The following is a 24,982-nucleotide window of genomic DNA, read 5'->3' as shown; positions in this document are numbered from 1 at the left end:
TGCATTTGATATAACGCCTTATCACGTCGTTGAGATATCTCAAAGAGCTTCACAAAATATGTTGTAAAGTGAATTTCACTCACAAAATTGCCTGTATTTTGTAAGTAAAACGCAGCAGTCAATTGCACACAGCAGTATTCCACAAACAGTTGTGGAGTATTATTTATTTATTTGGAGGGATTATTACCACTGGAAAGCGATCCGACAATTGACTAACCGAGTTCCTACTTACTGCTAGGTAAACAGAGTCGTGTGGAATAAGGAAACTTGCCTAAGTTTTCGACCTGCCCAGAAATCGAACCCGGGTCCTCTCACTTTGCTACCACTATGCTAGGGGTCTCCACTTGAACCACAGGGCAGACAGGACCTAAACTAATGATCAAATCAGTTGATATTTGCTAATGATGAGGAAATAACACCTTGTATTAAATATCCAAATGCAGCAGCCACGAAAGCCTCTCAAATAACAATGAATTGACGAGTGAAACTCATCTCTAAACCCCTAATGTGCATATCAGACTGGCTCCGGTGGTAGCACTTTTACATCTGTGTCAGAGGGTTGTGGGTTCGAGCCCCACATCAGGGGTTTGATCCGTCGACGCTCGTGCAGAAGAACATTTCCTGCGATTCATTGTGATTTCAACGCTTGCCGGTAAGTGTGTGTGGTGACGGGTCAAGACATATCTAATCGTGGGAAATATAGCCGAATGCGCAGAGTAGATTATTGTTTCAATTGGATCTTATCCGATTTATACGGTTTGCCTGCAACTCGGACTTTGCGTAAGACATATTAAAAGCTATGGTCCGACTGATACGACTTATGGGGAGGGCAGGAGGGGAGGCGATGTGCTCTGAGTGTCCGAGTCCTTTTACCGCTCCAGCCATATGATGGAGGAGAAGTGTTCTGCCAACGAGGTCTGTAGCTGCAGTGCCTGCACCTTGTCTCGTGTCTCAACCACGCAGGTCACCTGCAAAACAGGGCGTCAGGACCAGGGAGTGAGAGACCGAAAACCACAAACGACACGCGCTGACAGGCTGCCCCCGGCTTCAGGAATCGTTTCCCCAAATTGGCTGCTGCGTTCCATTCACATCTTTAAGACTGAGGTGGATAGACATTTTGTTAGGTCAGCGTATTAAGAGATACAGGGCAAGGGTGGGTCATTGGACTCTAGGTACAGATCAGCCTTGATCTTATAGAATGGTGGAACAGGCTCGAGTGCCTGAATGGTTTGCTCCTGTTTCTATATTTGCGTACAAATGCACGATACCTGCACTTTAAGGTATATCCAGTGAAGGGCTTTGAGATGTCCTCACCACATGAAAGTTGCTGTGTCAAATACAAGGATTAATATTATTATTATTTAATATTTAATTTGAACAGACGAACCAGGAGTTGTTTCTTTTCACAGAGGAGAATTATTTCTGTCTGTTGACGTACATGGGAGACAGTCACACAATGGGTCTAATTGAAAGCTATAGCCCACACTATCTCCTCAGAACATTGGCTTCTGAAACTACCTCATTCCCAGCTGTGGAGCTTTAGCAAGATCTGTTTGTTTTTTGAGAAGAAAAAAACTCTTTCAAATATTTTCCATTTACCCCTCTCGTAACTAAGCCAAACAAACAGCCACTCAAAGAATAGTTAGTTGTTACATTGTACTGTATGCAAGCCAAATAGCCCTGTTGGAACCTCTCCAGATCTCCTCGGGAGGGCTGGGAGTATTGTCTTTGGCCCCAAGCTTCAGTGCTGCTCACATGCTGTTAAACTCACACAATTAAGGCAGGAAACACAGGCCACTGAGCATATGGGGGTTTGGTGAATGCTCTGTGTGTCCAAAGCCTGATGCCAGGTGGCTGCAAGGCTTCTGTTGGCTACATTTCAACAGAAATTGGAGCTCGTCCATGCACAATTTCAAAGCAAACCCTTGTTTGTCCAAGTCAGGGTTAGAGACAATAAAGCTCCCTCTACACTGTCCGACCAAGCTCCCAGGTCAGCAACAGCACAGCTTAGATAGAGAGCAATGCTCCCTCTGTATCTCAAAACACTTCAGGATTTACTCTCCAGTGTAATGACTGTATGTTTTGTAGGAGAAAGTAGCAGACAATTTGTGCGCAGCACTGTCCTTCAAATAGCCATGAAATTAGTCACTAAATTTATTGGGGAGATTGTTGGCCAGGACACTGGGACAGAGAAACTCCTTTCTCTTTTTGAATAGTGCCAATAGGATCTTTAACATCCACCTGAACAGACACAGACGGGATCTTAGTTTAACATCTCATCTGAAGGGCGACACCTCTGACAATGTAGCACTCCCCCAGCACTGCATTGGAGTGTTAGCCTAGACTATGAGCTCAAAGTCCTGAACTGGGGCTTGAATCCACAATCTTTATACTGAAATCAGTAGTGCAGTACTGAGGTGATTTAATGTTTCTTTCTACACTTACCTTAACACTGAAGATATCTGTGGTGATAAACGATTGTTCCTGAATGATATCCAACACCCTGAGGGCAGAGAGAAGAGAAGATCCCATTGTGAGGATGTGTGGAGCATGAGCCAACTCTCTGGACTTTTCCAGGGATTAATCCCACTTTTACTGTTATTGTTCATCTGGACCTGAGAGCACCTCAGGCTGGTTGAGTCAACAGAGTTGATTAAGTGATCAACGGGGAATTGAATCAACAGGGAATTGGATGAATCTAAACTTCACCCTAGTAGGAGGCAGGTTTTCAACGGGAAATGTTTTTTTGTCATCAAATAAACTCCCTTGTCCAACAACGCCACGGGATCTTTAACATGAACATGCACAGGCCCCAAGCCTTGGGTCTTACCAACCTGCAATTAATACTTTCTGGAATTAGATACGCCGGATGCATCCCTCCAGGGAGAGTGCGTATTCCATTCCAACAATCTATCTCTGGGATTCCATGTGTAGGTGGGATGTATGGAATTCTCAGTTGGGTTTAGAAACTCTTAACCTCGATGATGGGTTTCCAGATGTGTCAGAACCCGGCACCTACGACAATAAAACAATGCAGCTCTCCCCTCAGTACCTCACTGGAATATCAGCCTGGACTGTGAGTTCATAGTTCCCATGTTAGACTTGAAACCCCACCTTCTAACTTAGAGACAAGTTTGCTGCTGACTAAGCCAGGCTGACATAAAATGAGGGATTGGAGAGAGATGAAGAGCAAGGTAGTTTATAAAGTACTCCTGTGTTATCCTACATTATCCTATGTTACTTGGAAGCATAGAAACATAGAAATCTATGTCTCCACAACACTCTGGGTGAAAGAGTTGTTCCTAAGTTTTCCTTCCACTCTTCTTGTGGTTATCTTCTAACTATGTCCTTATGGCAGTGACTCCCCTACCATTGGAAATAACTTCTCTCTATTTACTCTTAACAAAAATGCTTCAAGATATTGTACATCTTAATCAAGTCCCCTCAACCTTTTCCACTCCAGTGAGAACTTCTCCAATCTCGCCTCAGAAATGTGTTATAATAATAATAATAATAATAATATAATAATCCTTACATTTGATATAGCGCCTTATCACATCATTGAGACGTCTCAAAATGCTTCACAGAATATATTGTAAAATGAATTGACTGTATATATTATGGACGAAACGTGGCAGCCAATGTCCCACAAACAGTCGTGGGCTGAGTGATCCCAATTTTTTTTGTGTGGTTTTATTTCCCCTGGAAAGTGATCTGCCAATCGACTAACAACCGGGTTCCGACTTACTGCTAGTTTAAACAGAGGCTTGTGGAGCAAGGAAACATGCCTAAGGTTTTGCCCCACCTGAGAATCGAACGTGGGTCCTCTCTCTTGCGAAGCGAGTGTTCTAACCACTGAGCTACAGGACTCCACTGTTATCATCACTCACCGCACTTCCTCACGTGCCAGAATCTCCAGCAGCTTCACCATGTCCCTCGCGTGGTTAGGTATCTGGACGGCGAACTTACAGAGCCTGTGATCCAGCACTAGGGCCCTGTCCAGACACTGTCGCATCAGAGGATAGTCCAGGTTCCCACTGCACAGAGCCACCACCACACTGCAAACACACACACTCGATATTCAGCTCCTCAATGTGGACCAGTCTGTGGTCACAGCACTCAGCTGACACACAGTCTCTCTATAAACACACAGTGCCGTCTGTGTAATAATAATACTAATGATAATCCTTGCATTTGAAATGGTGTCTTATGTCTTTGAGACGTCTCGAAGCGCTTCACAGAATATACTGTAAAGCAAATTGACCTTGTATATTGTGGGTGAAAATCAGCAACCAATTGCGTCGTGGATTGAGTGACCAAATTATCGTTATTTTTTATAGTTATATTGTTTTGAAGGGATTATTACCTCCGGATTTAGCAACCGCTTACAGCTAGGCAAACAGTGGCGTGTGACGCTGGCAAGGCGAGTGTTCTATCCAATATGTTGCGGGACTCTGTAGACACAGCACTGACACACCGTCTCTCTATACATACAGCATTGACTCAGTTGGTTATACTTGAGCCGTGTCTTACCGTTTGCCCTTGAGCTGTGGCAATTTGCCCGCCACCACAGCAGCGAGGGTGATAGCTCCCTCAGCCCCCACTGTGGCCCCCTCGTACTCTGTGAGCCGGAGGAGTGAGAGCAAGATGTCCTCCTCCCTGGAACACAGAGACAACAAGAAATTACATTTGTACAGCACCTTTCGGTTGTGAGGATGCCCAAGACGCTGGACAATCAAGGATTTGGACACACATTGGGGGTTATAATAATGACAATAATACTAATAATCCTTGCATTTGATATAGTGCCTTATTATGTCTTCGAGGCTTCTCAAAGCGCTTCACAGAATATACTGTAAAGTGAATTGATTGTATATTTGTGGGCGAAACGGGGTTGTGGGTTGGAATCAGGAGAGTGGAGGGCAGGGAGGGTATGGGTATTGAACCCAGGTCCTCTGGCTTGTGAGGCGAGAGGCCACTTACGTGACTGTAACAATCTTGTCGACAAGTTTCTTGGCCATTTGGAAGGCGTTGGTTCCAAAAGTGGAGTTGACCAATTCTGTGAAATGGGAGGACAGATTGGAATTGAGTCATGATATTTGTTCTAGTAAAAGCTCCAGGAACATTGGTCATATTTAGTCAAGGTGTACTGATTGTATTGTTATATAATAATAATAATTGTATTTATTTCATATAATGACTTATCACGTGTCGTTGAGATGTCTCAAAGTGCTTCATAGGATAAACTTTAAAGTGAATTGACTGTGTAGTTTGTGGGCAAAACATGGCCAATTACACACAGCAGAGTCCTACAAAGAGTTGTGGATTGAGTGACCAAATTTTTTTGAGGGATTATTACCCCCGGAAAAGCGATCTGCCAATCGACTAACAACTGGGTTCCTGCTTACTGCTAGATAAACAGAAATAAGAGCCAGACCTGGTTCGAAGGTATATATACCAGTGGGGAGAAAGTAGGATAAATAATAGGACAATAATAAAATTAGGGGGAAAAAAATGCAAGTTTTGTTCAGTTATGTTTGACTTAACATCAAGTCCGTGCTGCCTCTCAATCAGGGTTAAAGCTTTTGTTAAAGCTTCACGTCTAGTCAACCTCCTACAGAGAAAGCCATGTCCCTCTACTCCTCCATCAGGATGGTTTCCAGACCAGAAGCCAGCCTTCCCAGGTCTGTTTGCTCCATTGTGTCCATCACATTCCACACACTATTTGACCCAATTTAAACGGGAATTGCATGAACCCTTTAAACCATTGCAAGTCTCCCAGGGACAATATAGTTGACGTAGTCTGTTTTGCAGCTGAAGTATAGAATGTGGATTGGGGTTAGTTACTCTGGTGTTATGCGAGAGCATATGATGGGAGAGAGGGATCCTTTGTACTGACTAATCCTTGGTCTAACAGACCGACCTCCATAGAACGTGTGTTTGGTGCCGGCTGTGTCTTGGGGTTCGTGGCCTATCTTGAGAGAGTGTTGCAATGTAGGAAAGCTCTCAGGCTCCACACCCTGTAAACAAGGGAGAGGAATTAAGGTCACTGACAGACATCAGACAGGGGTGCAAATGAAGAAGGTCCATTGGCCCATTTGATCTCATTTTTCCAGAATATCCACTCGAACCATCTTTGAATTACAACACCACCAAATTGCATTTAAATAGCGGCTTTCATGTCAGGGGACGTCCCAAGGCACTGGACAGGGAAGGATTTGGTGGTGGGAAGATGACCAAAGGCATGGTCAAAGAGGAAGGTCTTAAGGCAGGCATTGAAGGAGGCAAGGGAGGGGTTTAGACAGAGGGGCTCCTGCATGGAGGTGCAAAGTGTGCGGGCAGAGAGGCTGAAGGCCTGACCACCAATGGTGGGGGTGGCAGGGCGAGGGTCATGGAGCAGGCAGAGTAGACTGGTTGGTAAAGATTTAGTGAGACGCAGAGGTAGGGAGGAGCAAGACTAGAGAGCTTTGAAAGTGAGGACAAGAATTTTAAACTCAATCCTCTGGCAAGGTTGGGGTTGATCGGCTCACAGAGTATAGTGTGGAGTTGAGAACCGCAGTGAATTATAGCATTAAGCATCGTCCTGCTCTCAACCAACTTCCTTGTTCCCCATTTCCAGCTGTCAATTAATCTCGATGTAAAGAAATAATTCCTGGTGTCTGTCCCACACTTACCCTTTGCAACCCTAAATCTGTGTCTGGATCCTGCTACCTTGGTGGGTACGTAAATATTGTTCTGGGTTGATTTTCTCAATGTCATTGAACATTTTATATAGAGCTGTGAGGTTCCCTTCCCTTCTAAGATAACAATAATAATAATAATCCTAGCATTTGACATAGTGCCTCAGCATATCGTTGAGACATGTCAAAGCACTTCATAGAATATACTGTAAAGTGGATTGACTGTATTTTGTGGGCGAAACAGGTAGCCAATTGCACACAGTAGTTTTTAACAAACAGTCGTGGATTGAATGACCACATTTTTTTGGGGGAGGGGGTAATTATTACTCCTGGAAAGCGATCCACCAAACGACTGATAACCGGGTTCCTGGTGAGAATTTGCCCCTACCATGAGGTGAAAGATGAGATACAGTAACTACATTACAACATATTCTGTGAAGTGCTCTGAGACATCGGGTAGAACTGTCTCATTACTCAAATATTCATTCTGTGGTCAGTCTTAAGGCATGATACGCTTTGATTAAGCAAAAGGTTAGCCTTTTCCCAGCTGTACTGAGCTCAGTGGGAGGCGAACCAGAGGCTGAGAGCACTTACGATGATGGTGGTATGTGGGTTGAGGTGTTTGATGGAGGCTGCGGCTCCCACCAGCAGGTTGCTCTCTCCCCCCGCTGGCAATATGACAGCATCCAGCTTGTGGACCTGCTCAAAAATCTCCAGCCCCAGTGTCCCCAGACCAGCCAAATAACACACACTGTCCTCCCTGTAAGACACAAACCAGAAAGATACCGTCAGTTTGATAGCCACTCTACTCTCCTCAGCTATCCAGTGCGGGTCAGTCTGGCTCAGGTGGTAACAATCTCTCGCTTCGAATCAAAGGTTGTGGCTATAAGCCCCCACGTCGAGACTTTGAACTCATCTAGGCTAACACTTCAATACGGCGCTGGGGGAGCGTTACATTTTCAGAGGTGATGTTTGTTAGATGAGACGTTAAACCGAGGCCCGTCTTCCTGTTCAGATGGGCATTAAAGATTCCCATGGCACCGCTTGAAAAGAGAAGGGAGTTTCTTTCTCCCAGTGTCCTGGCTAACAATCCCATCGCCATTACCACAAACAGCCACAAAGTGAATGACCAATTTTATCTGGGGGATTGTTGGCCAGCACAGTGGGAACAAGAAACTCCCTTTTCTTTTCAAGTAGTGCCATGGGATCTTTAATATCTCCTGTAAATTTGGCTACCACGTTCCCCTACAAAATACACAGGAACCACACTTTACAACATATCCTGTGAAATGCTTTGAGACTTCCCGATGTGAAAGTTGCTATATCAAATGCAAGGATTATTATTATAATATGTGGATGCATGTTGCAGAGATTTCTTTCTCCCTGAGTTAACTAAGTTTATCTGTATCTGGTGTGAAGTTTTAGCTGGGGGTATCTTTGAGCCATATGGAAAGCTGTTTTACTTGTTTGAAATTGTTGTCAACCCAGTGCTTTGAGACTGTAGGAGACAGCGCAGCTGAGCCCAAACTTGTCCTTAACAATAATAATCCCTGCCTTTGATATAGCATCTTATCCCACTGTTGAGCTGTCTCAAGTCTTCACAGAATAGATTGTAAAGTGAAGTGACTGTATATTTTGTGGGAGAAATGCAACAGCCTATTACGCACAGTCGTGTCTCACAAGCTATTGTGGATTGAGTGACCCTAATTTTTTTTTGGAGTGATTATTACCCCCGGAAAGCGATCCGCCAATCGTCTAACAACCGGGTTCCCACTTGCTACTAGGTAAACAGAGGCATGTGGAGTAAGGAAACATGTCTAAGGTTTCACCCTGCCCAGGAATCAACCCCAAGTCCTCCTGCTTGAGAGGCGAGCTTACTAACAACTACGCTACAAGATTCCTTTCCTCAAAAAAAATGTGGTCAATCCACGACTGTTTGTGGGACACTGCTGTGCGCAATAGGCTGGCTGTGTTTTGCCCCCAAAATATACAGTCAATTCACTTTACAATATATTCTGTGAAGCGCTTTGAGGACACCAGCTGTAGGATCCTGGATAGCCTGTAGCCTATGTAGGTAAGAGCTGAGGAGTCAAGTCTACACATGATGAAATGGAGGAAATACAAGGATCATGATTGTTTATTCTGACAGCAGCAATGGTTAACTCACTCCTGGAGGTAAAGGTATCCGTTTTCCTTGGCCAGCTTCTGTGCATGGCACTGGGAGTCCTTGACGGTGCCTCCGTAAGCAATCACCATGGCCCCGTACTCCCGGCACATCTTGATCTTGGACAGGGGGGTGTTGGTGGACATGATGACAAAGACTGGAATGTGGAGCTCGGTGGCGTGGTACGCCACTGCCATGGAGAAGTGATTGTCAGACGCCACAATCACCCCCTTCCTCTGCTGCTCCTGTGAAACAAGCCACACAATTACCATGTGGAGTCCTGTAGCGTAGTGGTTAACGCACTCGCCTTGCAAGCGAGAGGACCTGGGTTCAGTTCCTTAGGCAAGTTTCTTTACTCCACACGCCCCTGTTATCTGATTGGCGGATCGCTTTCCGGGGGTAATAATCCCTCACTAAAAAATCATAATAATTTGGACACTCAATCCATGACCGCTGTGCGCAATTGGCTGCCCCATTTCGCCTAAATTATACAGTCACTACACTTTACAGTATATTCTGTGAAGCGCTTTGAGACGTCTCAGCGACGTGATGAGGCGCATTATCAAATAATATGACTTATGCAAAGTATGACTTATGTCAAACTTGAATAGAATATAAACTCTTGAAAGGGACTTGGGGAGATGTACAACTTGGATGATTGTACGATTTATACAGATCAGACTTTTTAGTGCGAGTTTTACTGTATTTCTTGTTCCCAAAACTACATTGAACAAACAGTGAGACAGCCTTTTCGTACCTGAGGCAGAGACGTCAATATGTACCACACGCCTCTCTCTTTCGTACTCCCGGTGTAGTGCAGGTATTCTTTCTTTAAGTGAATCTCCATTCCATACTGCTTAGACAGCCTGGAGTACTGGGGAAAGTCAGAGAAATACTTGGTAACTCCCCAGGGATGAATGTTACAATGTTTTGCTAAAAGAGTCCAGGCCTTTGGCTCTCCCGTGCAGAATCTTTGCCAGCTGAAAGTAAATATTTAGCAAACATTTCTACAAGCCTGGAGATTCTCACCAGCAATTCCTTGCTGTTTTGTATGAGAGGGCAGCCCATTGTAATCACCATTAAAATGTCAATCTATTGCTGACTCTGGTGCTGGTGTGTAATAATAATAACAATAATAATAATCATAATCCTTGCATTTGATACAGCCCCTTATCACATTGTTGAGACACCTCAAAGCACTTCACAGGATATACAGTACTGTGAAGTGGATTGACTGTGTGTTTTGTGAAGGAAATGCGATAGCTAATTGCACACAGCAGTGTACCACAAACAGCCATGGAGTCAGTAACCAATTTTATTTGAGGGGATTCCTTCTCTTTTCAAATAACGTCATGGGATCTTTAACATCCACCTGAACAGGCAAATGGGACCTCGGTTTAACATCTTATCTGAAGGACGGTACCTTCGACAATGCAGCACCAGTCCCCCACCCCACCCCAACACTGCATTGGAGTGTCAACTTAGACTATGTGATTCCAAGTCTCGATGTGGGGCTTGAGCCCACAACCTTCTGACTCAGAGACGAGAGTGTTATCATTGAGCCAGGCTGACACGCACCTTACATTACAATAGGAGCTTGTTGATGTCTCACTGACCCTACACTTCTGGGCATCACTGGACTGCGCTATGGGGAGAGAGAGAACATTGGTCTTCAATGTACCGTGCAGGGGGTCTTCTGGAGTCCGCACTGGATTTTGAAGGCCGCAGCACTGATGTCTTCGAATCGGACATGTGTGCTGCTGCAGGCAGAGTCATTGATCTTCGTGACGGAGGGACGCGCGGGCACTGGCACTGACACTGGCAATGGCGGCGGAGCGTTCCTCAGCTGTGTCTCCGAGTGGCCCGTCACTGTCACTTCCCACATCCTCACGTCATTGCTCAGGTACTCGTCCTCCCCAAAGTCCTTCATTCTGTCTGGGTTAATCTTCCGTCTCTGCACCAGGCACCCATTCCTGATTGGCCCGTCCCTGTGGCAGTGAGACCCGGGGGACGGGCCCGGGACAGGCTGGGAAGCTCCTTCATCGCTGCAGCAAACGTGAAAAGATAAATAATGATCCGTGCATTTGATACAGCGCCATCATCGTGTCTTTGAGAAGTCTCAAACTGCTTAACAGAATAGATTGCAAAGTGGATCGACTGTGTGTTTTGTGGGTGAAACGCGGCAGCCAAGTAACCAAGTGGGGAATTGTTAGCCAGGACACCGGGAGAGAGAAAATCCCTTCTCTTTTCAAATAGTGTCATGAGATCTTTAATCTCTAAATTTAATGTCAACCTGAACAGGCAGACAGACGCCTTTAACACCTTTAATGCCTCATCTAAAGGACGACATCTCGGACAATGCAGCACTCCTCCCAGCACTGCACTGGAATTTCATCTAGAGAATATTGAGTTCAAAGTCCCACAGTGGATCTTAAACCTACAGCTTCTGACTCAGAGGCAAGACTTAAACAGCCTGGCCAACAACTAACATTGTGACAGAGTGGATAGGGAGGAATTGTTTCCACTGGTCAGTGAGTCAGTGACTAGAGGGAATAAATTTAAAATAATTAGCAAAGAAACAAAAGGTGGGGGTGGGAAGATTAAGAGAATAATTTTACACAGAGAGTTGTTAGGATTTAGTAGTTTTTCGCCACTCATTGTAAATTGAAATTATTCAAATTTGTGATCTTTATACACTGAGGCTGTTTGCCAGTAACTGTACCAAATAGTTATGTATACAGTAAATGGTGTATTATTTATTATACCAAAATCCAAGGAGGAATCAGTTTAGGGGATAACTAGGTGACGGCTGCCAACCTTGTCACTTGACCTTTAATGTGTTTGAGTAAAATAAGCAGATTAATCTCTTTAAGAATCCGCTTGTCTCCAAACATCCGCTCAACAATACTGGAAATAAACAAAGCCTATTAGGAGCAGTGGTGCACATCACTGGGACAATTGACTGAAGAAAAGTAAAGGACAAGGTGATTAAAGAGAGGCTAAAGAAAGGTATGAGTCCTGTAGTCTAGTGGTTAGTGCACTCGCCTCGCAAGCCAGAGGACCCGGGTTTGATTTCCGAGTGGGGCGAAAGCTAAGGCAAGTTTCCTTACTCCACACGCTTCTGTTTACCCAGCAGTAAGTTGGAACCCAGTTGTTAGTCGATTGGAGGTTCACTAACCTAGCGTAATATTCCCTCCAAGAAAACGAAATGCGGTCACTCAATCCACCACAGTTTGTGCGCAATTGGCTGCCAGGTTTCACCCGCAACATACACAGTCTACTTTACAATATATTCTGTGAACCACTTGGAGATGTCTCAGCGACATGATAAGGCCCTATATCAAGAATTGCTATTATTGTTATCTCAGCACCAGAGTCAGTGATAGATTGACCCTACATTGGGCTGCTCTGCTCTTACACAACAGCCAGAAATTGCTGGTGAGAATCTCAAGACCTCTGGAAAATGTTGGCTAAATATTTATTTTCAGCTGGCAAGGATTCAGCACGGGAAAGCCAAATGCTTGGACTGTTTCGGAAAAACGTTATAACATTCATGTCTTGAGATGTTTCAAAGCGCTTCACAGAATATATTGACGGTATATTTTGTGGGCGAAACGTGGCAGCCAATTGTGCACAGCAGTGTCCCACAAATGGTCGTGGATTGAGTGACCAAATTATTATTATTTTATTTTGAAGGGATTATTACCCCTGGAAAGTGATCCGGCAATCGACTAACAACCGTGTTCCTACTTACTACTAGGTAAACAGAGGCTTGTGGAGTAAGGAAACTTCTGGCATAGACACGATGGGCTGAATGGCCTACTTCTGTGCTCTATAATTCTATGATTCTATGACTTGCCTAAGGTTTCGCCCCGCCTGGGAATCGAACCGGGTCCCATCATTTCATGAGGGCCGTCAGTGAGCTTTGACAGGTTAATCACTGGCATCACAACTGAGCCTAATCCTGACCTCCCGCCACATCTGGTTTCCACTCCGATTTCCACTCCGGAATGGGAATGTTGGCTATTGTTCCCTTCACTCCTCAGTCACTCAGACCAATTGTAGCCCCAACTGCAATCAGCCAACTCAGCACTGACCAGGTATTGAACCTGCGACCTTCTGGTCTGCATGGCTTAGTGCTGCCTTCAGTTGCCTTTACCCATTGTGCGATATTATACAAAGTTCGCATTCAAACTCTCATTAATACCATCTGTTGTTAACCCTCCCCCCACCCACCACCCCTCCTTCCTCCGAACATTGCAAACCTCCATCTCAAGTCCGATACCAGAGACGTCTCTTCATTATAAACCTTCTTGTCTTGTTATAAAGTCATTTATCAGAAAGGTCCCATCACCAAACACGTTTACAGTCTAACAGTAACATAGAACACCTCAGTAAGATGCCTGATTGGTGAGTAAACCTTTGCAGAGACTGATGTTATTTCGAAAGTTGTCAAAAAAAATGTGGTCTCTCAATTCAAAACTGTTTGTGGGACGCTGCTGTGTGCAATTGGCTGCCCCATTTCGCCCAGAAAAATGCAGTCACTCCACTTTACAATATATTTTGTGAAGCACTTTGAGGATTACAAGGATGCAAATACAAGAATTACAGTATTATTACGTTGTTGTTGGGAATGATATACCAGTAAATCCTATACATAATGGGGCTAATTCCCTTATGAAAAGGGCTAGTACAAAAGGAAAGATGTGAACCCACCAACACTACAGCAAGGAGGTAAAGAAGCAGAACGCTAACTTAGAGTAATCCTTGCATTTGTTGTAGCACCTTACAATATCTTTAAGACGTCTCAAAGCGCTTCACAGAATACACTGTAAAGTGAATTGACTGTATATTTTGTGGGTGAAACGTGGCAGCCAATTGCACACAGCAGTGTCCCACAAACATTTGTGGATTGAGTGACCAAATTATTATTTTTTGAAAGGAATTATTATCCCCGGAAAGAGATCTGCCAATCAACTAACAACCGGGTTCCTACTTACTGCTAGGTAAACAGAAGCATGTGGAGTAAGGAAACTTGCCTATGGTTTCACTCTGCCTGGGAATCAAACCTGGGTCCCCTCACTTGCAAGGCAAGTGCACACTATGTTACAGGACTCCACAGCCAACATAACACTTCCTGTGCCCATGTCTTGGGGAGGATCTTGAAAGGTTCTATTAGAAAAATTAAGCTCGCTCCAACCTTTTCCAAAATGGATCATATTCGTGATCTTCAGAAGAGTTCTGCTCTGGAGCTTTGGCGTTCCTGACCTTGGAGATCAGAAACTGGGCAGCCAGGTTCATGTCTTTTCCTGGGATTTCAGGGAGGGAAAGGCTCTCGGAGATGTTCTGTTCCCTTTGACTTTACTTGAATTCAGACTTTGATTTGAAGCTTGTGAACGTTTCCTGGGGGTTGATGCTCCCTCTATTTCCTTTGTTCAGTGATTGGTGAGGACAGAGTTTCTACGGCTGCTATTTAAAGGGATTATTTGGCCCGACGAGCTATCACTGTCAATTTTAGCCTCAGATTAGCCACTGACGTCCTTTACTGAGAGCTACGTCTAAAGCCTTTGTTACTCTCTAAAGAAAATGCCCATCAGTTCTCACACCTGCTCAGCTGTCACCTCATAGATCTTATAATCATAATATAATAATCCTTGCTTTTGGTACAGCACCCTTACATTGGGGGACATGCCAAAGCACTTCAAAGGATTTATTGTGAAGTGTATTGACTGTCATTTGCAGGTAAATGTGGCAGCCCAATTGCACACAGCAATGCCCCATAAACAGCCATGAAGTGAGTGACTAATTTTATTGGGGGGATTTTTGGCTGGAACTTAGAGAAACTCCCTTCTTTTTTTGAATAGTGCCATGGGATCTTTAACATCAACGACAACAACTAGCATGTATATAGCACACCTCATGCAGCGTAGCAACCCAGAACGTTCACCCGAACAGCCAAACGGGATTTCGGTTTAACATTTCATCCAAAGGACGGCACCTCTAACAATGCAACACCCCCCACCATCAGTGCTGCATTGATGTGTCAGTTTAGACATCCGTCTGAACTCAAAATAATTAACAATGGGAGCGATAGACATTGAGTAAGGAGTGGGAGGAATTCAGAGGAGAACAAGGTTGAAGATTCTTTGAGGAATTAAGAAACGGGAGAAAGACATTTGGCCCATCAGGCTTGTTACACCCCAGAGTACTGCATACTATTGCCCTCTTTCCTGCCTTCCCACCATTTCCTTTAACATTTCTTGTGCAGTGAGGATTTCTGTGAAGCTCCATTTGTGCTGAGCCAGTGTGTGTGATTACTCAATCCGCTTAGAGTACCAGGGTCAGAGTATCAGGTCTTAACAAGCTAAACTCCTGTCATTACAGTCCATGTAAATTGAGAGCTTCTCACAATGTTCCATTCACTTGCTAAATTTACCTTGACCCTTGGGTTCCTCACAAGAAACCTTTTGTTTCTGATCTTATGGATTAAAGCTTGGCTGATGCTTGGTACATTTAAGCTTTGACTGCTGTATTTCCATCTCCATGAATAGCTCCATGTTCCCCAGATCCTGATGAAATGAAGTAAATTCAGAAGTTTCTTCATGAAGACCCATAGAGTAGTGGTTAGAGCACTTGCCTCGCAAGCAAGAGGACCAGGGTTCGATTCCCGGATGGGGTGAAGCCTTAAGAAAGTTTCCTTACTCTACACACCTCTGTTTACCTAGCAGTAAGTAGTAGTGTAAGGGACAATGGTGTAAGGGGCTGTGGTATAAGGGGCACAGTGGTGTAAGGGGCTGTGGTGTATGGAGAATGGTGTAAAGGACTATGGTGTAAGGGACACAGTGGTGTAAGGGGCACAGTGGTGTATGGAGAGTGGTGTAAAGGGCTATGGTGTAAGGGACAGTGAGTGTGTATGTCCCTTAAGGGGCTATGGTGTAAGGGGTTGTGGTGCAAGGGCAGTGGTGTAAGGGGTTCCCTCCGCTCAGTGAACAATGTCCTGTTTCATATTTCCCGCCCGTCCACCCCGCCACTAGAGGATGAACTTTCAGCCATTCTGGCCCTGCTCGCTGGAACTCCATCCTGGAGCCCCTCCAGTTCGGGCCCCTCTGCACACCTTTAAAGCTAGCCTTAAGGTCATTCTTTTCGACTCCACTTTTGGATACCTCTCCCCTTTGTCTCCTTCCTCAGCTCCCTCCACTCCCACTCAGGCACCGAATCAGCTCCGAGACGTCCTGGGATGTCAAAGGCGCTGAGTGTATGTTGTTGTTGCAGTGGCCTGTTTAGGGAGGGGTGGGGTGAGAATCATTTATGTTTGCGAGCAGATAATAATAATAATAACCCTTGCATTTGATATGGGCAGGATTGATATCGCTTGCAATCTGTTCCCTTGCTCTTTATATCTGAATCACTCATTCACTCACTCACTCATTCACTCACTCACTCACTCATTTTTTAGATTTAACAGTAAACATTATCTCGCACACACACAGTCTCTTTATCTCTCTCTCACACACACACTCATAGAATTTAAACATTAAACATTGTGACGTTAAGCTGATATTCTATCTGCCTGTTCCCATGGCACTATTCAAAAAGAGAAGAGAGTTTCTCTCCGTCGGTGTCCTGGCCAACATTCCCCCGAATAAAATTGGCCACTCACTCCATGGCTGGTTGTAGGACATTGCTGTGCGCAAACTGATTGCTGCGTTTCGCCCACAAAATACAGTTACTACCCTCTACAGAATATCACGTCAAGCATTTGAGAAGTCTCAACAATGTGACAAGGCGCAAATGCAAGGATTATTATTATTAATAATTAATAATAATTATAATAAGTATAATAAGTATAATAATAATAATTATAATAACTATAATAATAATTATAATAATAATGATAATAATAATGAATAATAATTTATAATAATTATTATTATTGTCATTATTATTATCTTGCCAAGTTGTGCCTAATGCTCTCTGGAATTAGTTAAGCAGACTGCGTCCCTCCAGGGAGAGAGTGCACATTCCATTCCAACAGTCTATCTCTGGGATTTCCATGTTTAGGTTGGACGCATGGAATTCTCAGTTTGGTTTGAAGATTGTTAATAATAATAATCCTTTCATTTGTTATAGCGCCTTATCGTGTCGTTGAGACGTATCAAAGTGCTTCACAGAATATACTGACTATATATTTTGTGGGCGAAATATGGCAGCTAATTGCGCACAGGAGTGTCCCACGAACAGTCGTGGATTGAGCGTCTAAATTATTATTTTTTATTTTTATGTAAAACATAAACTCTCCGGCAATCGCCTCTCCCCTCGCTCGGCTCCACACTCTTGAGCGTAAGCACGAAGATGGGTTTCGGCACTGTCAGATACCGGCTGACAAAATAAAACTTCTATTTGCGGAGTAATGCATATAGTAAACTGTGAAAGGCAGGATAATACTCGGGACCCACAAAAGGCATCTTGTGATGTAACAGTGCTCATCCGCTCTGAGCCGTGCCCATCAATCAGTTAATGGGATTTGAGCCTTACGCCAAACTTAACTCGTTCAAGCGCACCTTGCATTAAAGATTCACAAAGCTTTTACGCTGAGCAAATCAGCAACCCCCACTAACAGGAAAGCTATTAGTCAATCCACTTTACAATGTATTCTGTGAAGTGCTTTGAAACATCTCATCGACGTGATAATGCTTTATATCAAATACAAGGATTATTATTATTGTTATAATGTAAATTGGACCCCGGTATTAACACATGTGTTATTCTGTGAGCAAATTATATCGCACTAGGAAAGCATGTTTTCCAGCACTGTTAAACTGGGTTGTTTAATGGAGCTTAAACACAAGAGAGTTGAATGCCTGCAGCTGGCCTGGGAGTGGTTAACACAGTGAATGTGATCACTCATTCAGATTGAAACGCAGTGTTGGCTGTTTCCAGCTTTAACACCTCCCTCTCCCCCCTGGCATTTCATTTCCATTGTGCAATACTGCAATTGCTGAAACCAGAAGGAAAAGTAGGATTGTAACTTTTTCTCCAACGATGCAACAAACTTTTGTTCTATTTGCGGTTCTCTTGCTCTTGGGAGTGACTCCAGCAGGTAGGTAAGAGGGTGGGACACCTATGCTGCATGTTTCCTCGAGATATTGATGTGGAGTCCTTTAGTGTAGTGGTGAGACCGCTCGCCTCGCAAGTGAGAGGACCCAGGTCCAATTTCCAGGCAAGGCGAAATCTTGAGCAAGTTTCTTTACTCCACACACCACTGTTTACCTAGCAGTAGGTAGAAACCTGGTTGTTCGGTGATTGATGGATGCCTTTCTAGGGGTAATAATCCCTTCAAAAAAATTTATATGGTCACTCAATGTTTGCGGGACATTGCTGTGTGCAATGGGCTGCTGTGTTTTAACTACAAAATATACAGTCAATTCACTTTACAGTGTATTCTGTGAAGCGCTTTGAGACATGTCAACGATGTGATTTAGGCGCTACGTCAAATGCAAAAATTATTATTATAAATATTATACAATTCCCGAGGATCAAAATTTATTCATTTAACACATAGTCTATTCCAGACTCTTGTACCCTTCAGCCTCCTTGTTTGACTTCTCTTTCCTAACTTAGTTTTTGTAGAACGATTCTGTTCTTTTTAAAACTGTGGATTTAGCTAGAGAGAGGGAGGGAGGGAGTGGGGGGGGCGGGTTGACGAGATACATTTGATAACCAACAACAACAACAAAATTACATTTATAGAGCGCCTTTCACGTCGGGAGGACGTCCCAAAGCACATAGTTGAGATGTCTCAAAGCGCTGCACACAATATACTCTAAAGTGAATTGACTGTGTATTTGTGCGCAAAATACCACAGCCAAATGCAAATAACAGTGTCCCACAAACAGTCGTGGTTTGAGTGACCAAATTTTTTCATTTGGACCCCTGGAAAGCATCTGCCAATCGACTAACAACCGGATTCCTACTTACTGATAAGTGAACAGAGGTTTGTGGAGTAAGGAAACCTGCCTAAGGTATTGCCGAGGCCGGTGCCCTGGCCAACAGCTGCCAACGAAATAAAATTGGTCACTCAATTCACAACTGTTGTGGGACATTGCTGTGCACAAAACTGGCTGCCCCATTTTGCTCACAAAATACACAGTCACTCCACTTTACAGTATATCCTGTGAAGCGCTTTGAGACATCTCGATAACACGATAAGACGCTATATCAAATGCAAGGATTATTATTGTTATCTTTGTGCTGTGTTTCCGTCGGTCAGTCCTGGGTAAGTAGTGGAAGTGTCACCAAGTTAGTCCAGTTGAGTGATCTCTCATCAATGACCTCCTCATCGCTCTGTTAACAGTGCCATCATGTGGCAGAGGTGGCCCTCTAGTGGTCACAATGGTGCATAGCACAAAGCCTGAAGATTTATCCTGTTCAATGTAATAAATAATAAAACAATAAAACAGGCCTTGCATTTGATGAAGCACGTTTATGCTGGAAGGATGTCTGGAAGCGCTTCAAGGGATTCGCTGTGAAGTGTAGTGACTGTATATTTTGTAAGCAAAAGTGGCAGCCAATTTGTACACAGCAATGTCCAACAAACAGCCTTGGGGTGATCACAATAATCACAATAATAATAATTGCATTTGATATAGCGTCTTATCACGTCTTCGAGACATCTTATTGGCCAGAAATAAGAGATAGAGAAACTCCCATCTCTTTTCAATAGTGCCATAGGATCTTTAACGTCCACCTGAACAGGCAAGACGGGACCTTGGCTTAACGTTTCATCCAAAGAATGGCACCTCTGACAATGTAGCGCTCCTCCCCTCTAATAAAACTGTTTTTACAGGAACAGCTCCTCATGGGAATGCATCAAACAGTGTCTGGTGTGAACACCACAAAGCCCTTCACAAGCGTATGGACCATGTAGAAAAGGTAACAGGAACCAATATCTAACCCGTGTCCCGTTAATGGGCATTGATGAACGGTAACTGAGACATTCCCCTACATGAAGGACGCTATACAAATGCAAGTTGTTGTATGTTTGTTGATGATAATAATAATGTTTGCATTTAATATAGGCTCAAATTACTATAATGTGTATTTTGTAAGTGAATGCAGTAGCCAATTTATGCACAGCAATGTCCCACAAACAGACAGGAGGTGCATGAGCAATTTAACTGGAAGATTGTTGGCTAGGAAACTCCCTGCTCTTTTCAAATAGTGCCACAGAATACTTAACATCCACCTGAACAGGAAAACAGGACGTTGGTTTATCATCCATTCCAAAGGACCCTGTACCAGTTGGCACTGTCGTGCATGATCAAAAAGGCAAGAGGAAGGAGTGATAGAACTGTGGCATTATTGAGTCCAATTGAAAAATGAAACCGTATAAGAATAATAAACTGTTGTTTAAACTGTGGTTAATATCGCACCTTCCCCTTATTTTATTGAGCCTGTGGGAGATGACACCAAGCAGCGATCGACCGTTGAGAGACCCCTGACCTAGATTGTGAGCTCAAAGTCCCCAATGTAGGGCTGATTAAGCCTGGCCATAGCAGCACATGCTGACAATAATCCTGCTTCCTCATTAAATATTGTCCATTGTCAGTGAAAGTTGACAGTGATAGGCAAATTAAGTGTTGTCTTCAATTGTCCCGTAGTATAATGGTTAGCACGCTCACCTCGCAAACTAGAGGACCCGGGTTCAACTCCCGGGTGGGGCGAAACCTTAGGCAAGTTTCCTTACTCCACAGTAGCCGTAAGTAGGAACCCAGTTGTTAGTCGATTAGCGGATCGCTTTCTGAGCTAATAATCCCTTAATAAAAATATGGTCACTCAATCCACAACTGTTTGTGGGACGCTGCTGTGTGCAATTGGATTATTATTATATGTTATTACAGTAAACCTTGCATCAGTCGGACCATGCATTTAATATGACTTGCGAAAAGTATGAGTTATGTCAAATTTACAGAGAATATAAACTCTTGAAGGGGACTTGGACCGATGTATGACTTACACGATTATACAATTTATACAGCCTTTAATGTATCACGTCTGGGGCTAACCTGCCCTCATGTGATGTCTTTATACGTGACTGGATAACGATCACTTGGCTGATGTTTAATTTCCAAAACTCAGGAACACTGAGCCACAGTGACCAGAGTGGTGCACAGAAGAGATTAGCTAATTCAGACCACGATTGAACTCTGGACCTTTCCGGTCTGTAAAACTCATTAATCTGTGGATAAACCTGTTGAGCCATCGCGAGAGGTATTTTCAGTTGCAATTTACTAGATCCCACTCCTCCCTCTCCAATTCCAGAGTTTGCTCAGAGAACCTTAAACCAATACATAAATCCCCTTCTATGGTGTTGCTTCCAATCAACAAAAACAATGTGCCTCTTCGCCAGTGCTGGATTGGGACTTTGAGCTCATTTGGTCTTTGATAACACTCCAGTGCAATGCTAGGGGATACCTTATTGTCGGAGGTGCATCCTTTGGATGAGATGTTGAACAGAGATTCCGTCTGCCAGTTCAGGTGGATACTAAAGATCCCATGGCACTATTAAAAAAGAGAAGAGAGTTTCTCTCTCCCAGTGTCCTGGTCAACAATCCCTCAAATAAGATTGGTCACTCACTCCATGGCTGTTTGTGGAATGTTTCTGTGTGCAAATTGGCTGCCGTGTTCACCTTCAAAATACACAGTCACTGCACTTTACAGGATTGCTTGTGAAACTCCAGGGCATGAAAGGTGCTATATCAAATGCAAGTATTATTAATTATAGTATTTATTAGAACTTTGTTTCCCTCACAGAACGTAGAAGAAACAGTCAATTATCTGGACACTGAGTTATCATCTCTGCTCGATATAATAGAAGCGCCAAAGTGGAGCACACTCCTTCTTCCTGGTCCCACTGTCATGGATATTTTTGAGAAGGGTATGTGCGATTGAAGTAATTTACCTTTGCATCTCAGTGGTGCTCAATGCACTGCTTGCTGTGGTTCAGAGCTATACAGACTTAATGTTAGCTAATGTTGGTGAGGTTGCTGCAATATACCATAAAGACCCAGGGATGAGGAGATGCATTCAAGGGCATCTCATCACGTTCTGCTTCGACACCAAATCCAGTTAATCCACAACTCCGCCGTCCACATACTCACCCACAGTAAACTCCATACCCCCATCACACCAGTCCTCACAAGGCTCCACCAGCTCCATAACACCAAACAGATTGATTTCAAGATCCTCACACTCGTCTTCAAATCCCTTCATGCCCTGGGACCTCCCTACCTCTCTGACTTGCTTACTCCCCACTCCACTACCCGTTGCCTTTGCATGACTAGCTCCAGCCTCCAGCTTGTCTCTCATTTTCTCCCTTCCACCATCATCAGCCACACTACGCCCCAAAACTCTGGAACGCTCTATCTATTCCTCCGTCTTGCCCCCATCTTCAGGCCATGCCTGAAGACCTTCCTCTTTGATTGTGCCTACGGTCTGTTTCCCCCCCTCATCCACTGTCACCATCGCTTGGCTCAGCATCAGGCTCCGCCACTGTCTAATGCTCTCAGACACTTCCCTGTGTGAGGTGTGCTATATAAATGCAAGTTGTTGTTGTTTGGGTTTGGAGCAGTATTGGTATAAGCCTGGGCGTGGCCTCAGTTAAGTAAATCTGGGAGTCACCTTGAGTGGGGGGAATGGAGATGGTTTGGAGTGGGATGTTCTGGAGGGATGAGAACAGATGGGTCGAAGGAAGATGTTTTTGACGAGACACTGAGTTAAGTCTATACTTGTTCTCTAATTTCCACAGATTCGAGTTGAGCACCCCAAGCGCTGTTGAGGAATGGGAAACCAGCAAAACAACCAGAGAGCAATCTGTGCACAACATTGAAATCTAACCAACTGAAGCAACTATATTATTGGATGTTCTGCCATAGTATCCCACAAGAACATGAAAGCTTTCCTATAGGGATTCCTGACTATAACCTGAGACGATAGTGAACCCTGTGCTCGTGCTCAATCTTTTAAAGGAGCAGTATGTTTTTATAATAATTCTTGTATTTGATATCGCGCTTTATTACATTGCCGAGATGTCTCCCAAGTGGTTCACAGAATTTTACTGTAATGTGTAGTGACTGTGTATTTTGTGGGTCAACCCAAAAGCTGATTTATGCACAGCAATGTTCCACAAAGAGCCATGAAATCAATGATCAATTTTATTTTGGGGGATTATAGCCAGGACAATGAAAGAGAGAAACTCCCTTCTCTTTTTCAATAGTGCCTTGGGGTCTCTTAACGTCTCATCTGAAGGACGGCACCTCTGATAATGCAACACTGCCCCAAGCACTGTACGGGAGCCTAGACTGAGTTCAGTGTCCTCAACGTGGACTAGGGTAGAGAGAGGGGGGGGCGGCGCGGAGAGAGAGAGCAGGAAAAAATGAGAGACCCGGGAGTGATAGTCTGGGTGGGGGCAAAGAGAGTGAGAGACGGGGGGCTTGATAGGGGGCCAGTGAGAGTCTGAGTGGTAGGGGTGTTGGGAGTACGAGGTTGGGTGGGGGCACAATTCTGCTATCGCTGCACCTCCCCTTCACGGCTGGAATTCTGCAGCTGAAAGATATAACACTTGAGGTGAGCCCCTCCCTCCCGTCTGCCTGCAGCTTCTGCACTTGTCTCTTTATCTCCTCGGCTCCGGGCTGTTTCTGTGCTCGATAAGAGACATAGCTATGATAGGACGGAACACGTTCTGCATCACAAGGAGCTGAGGAACTCAGGCAAGGACCTGATTACTCAGGCTCCTATCGGCTCCTCAACCTCAGGCGCTGACAGCATCACTGTTCATGATGCACTCTACACCTCACCGAGCCAGTACGGGAACCCTTGGTGCCTTGTTCGACTCAACTAAACTGCCTTTTGAACCCTGTATCCGTGCATGACCAGTTCTGCCTTTCCTCACCTCCGCAACATTGTCTGCCTCCGCCACTATCTCTCCCCTCAGGCCGCCAAGATCCTCATCCATGCTTTCATTAAGTCTAGGCTTGACTGCGCCAACTCTCTGCTTGCTGGACTTCCCAACTTTTCCCTCCACAAGTTTCCAGATTATTCAGAACTCTGCAGCTCATGTCCACTCCCGCACTAAGCTCCAGGAGCCGTTCATCGCTATCCTCGTTGGGCTCCAATGGCTCCTCAACCCCCAGAGGATCAAGTTTAAGATCCTCGTCCTTGCTTTCAAAACCCTCCATGGTCTTGCTGCTCCCTATCTCCTTAATCTACTAAAGCTTTACTGTCCTGTCCGCGCTCTCTGGGCACTGACCTCCTCCACATAAAGCCATGTATAAATGCAATTGTTGTGCTATGTCTCGATGATGTTCTCTATATTAAAATGGAAGAATTATTAACTTCACTACTCAACTAAACGTTACAAAAGTCGAGAGAGGCACCTGAACATCAGCAATGTAAAAATTATCCAGTGGTGTATTTATAATGTACCTTGTGTTAGGTTACTGGTCATGTGTGAGTGTGTGTAAAGGACTACGTTTTGTAATACTGTTCATTTGGACTTTGGGCTCACTGTCCAGGCAGGTACAGTGTTGGGGGAGTGATACATTAGCACAAGATCGTGAGGAAGTTTGGATGAATAAGGACTTTTGACCCATTTGATCTTATCATAATAATCCCTCAAAATTGTTTTCAGGTGAATTGACTGTATATTTTGTGAGCGAAGTGCAACAGCCAATTGTGCACAGCAGTGACCCACAAACAGTCGTGGATTGAGTGACCAAATTATTATTATTATTAATTGAAGTGATTATTACCCCCAGAAAGCAATCTGCCAATTGCTTATCAACCAGATTCCTACTTACTGCTAGGTAAGGAAACTTGCCTAAGATTTCGCCGTGCCCAGGAATTGAACACGGGTCTTCTCTTACGAGGCGAGCATGCTAACCACTACACTACAATCAGGAATGAGAATCCTGACTTATTTTGTTTCACACTCTCTCCCTCGCCTAGCTGAGATCAGTTATCTCGCTAATAGTTACCAAAGCCAATCCTTCAGCCTTCCTGGTCTGTGTGAATCAGCAACAGATCACATCGTTGAATTTTCTACAGAGTGAGCAGAGAGTCCAGTTGGTAAGAAATGCAG

The 24,982-nt window shown here is 44.3% G+C and overlaps 1 protein-coding gene and 1 long non-coding RNA gene across 2 annotated transcripts; one reads left to right on the top strand and one right to left on the bottom strand.

Moving 5' to 3' along the window:
* Positions 1 to 446: 446 nt before the first annotated feature.
* On the bottom strand, positions 447 to 14,145 carry LOC103182722 (L-threonine ammonia-lyase). The gene is made up of 12 exons (XM_007899817.2): positions 14,045 to 14,145; positions 11,662 to 11,751; positions 10,526 to 10,889; positions 9,602 to 9,718; positions 8,848 to 9,089; positions 7,275 to 7,440; positions 5,924 to 6,020; positions 4,984 to 5,059; positions 4,534 to 4,659; positions 3,891 to 4,058; positions 2,446 to 2,503; positions 447 to 968 (listed from the first exon to the last, which is right to left on the bottom strand). The coding sequence occupies exons 1-12, from the start codon at positions 14,143 to 14,145 to the stop codon at positions 870 to 872; spliced, it is 1,704 nt and encodes a 567-aa protein (XP_007898008.2). The 3' UTR covers positions 447 to 869.
* Positions 14,146 to 17,742: 3,597 nt separating this feature from the next.
* LOC103182276 lies at positions 17,743 to 24,389 on the top strand. The gene is made up of 4 exons (XR_488301.2): positions 17,743 to 17,944; positions 19,691 to 19,776; positions 21,658 to 21,781; positions 22,652 to 24,389. It is a non-coding gene; the product is annotated as an uncharacterized LOC103182276 (long non-coding RNA).
* Positions 24,390 to 24,982: the final 593 nt, after the last annotated feature.

This window comes from Callorhinchus milii, unplaced genomic scaffold (assembly GCF_018977255.1).
Source record: "Callorhinchus milii isolate IMCB2004 unplaced genomic scaffold, IMCB_Cmil_1.0 Scaffold7, whole genome shotgun sequence".
Taxonomy (NCBI): domain Eukaryota; kingdom Metazoa; phylum Chordata; class Chondrichthyes; order Chimaeriformes; family Callorhinchidae; genus Callorhinchus; species Callorhinchus milii.
The sequence above is the reverse complement of the archived record's forward strand: the minus strand, read 5'-3'. Positions and strand labels throughout refer to the sequence as shown.

Coding starts and splice junctions, on each gene's coding strand:
- LOC103182722 (XM_007899817.2), bottom strand. CDS start 14,145: ATGAACCTGGCTGCCCAGTTTCTGATCTCCAAGGTCAGGAACGCCAAA. Junction 11,752..14,044: donor TATGATCCATTTTGGAAAAG/GTTGGAGCGAGC, acceptor GTTTATTTCCAG/TATTGTTGAGCGGATGTTTG. Junction 7,441..8,847: donor GGATACCTTTACCTCCAGGA/GTGAGTTAACCA, acceptor TGTGTCTTACAG/GGAGGACAGTGTGTGTTATT.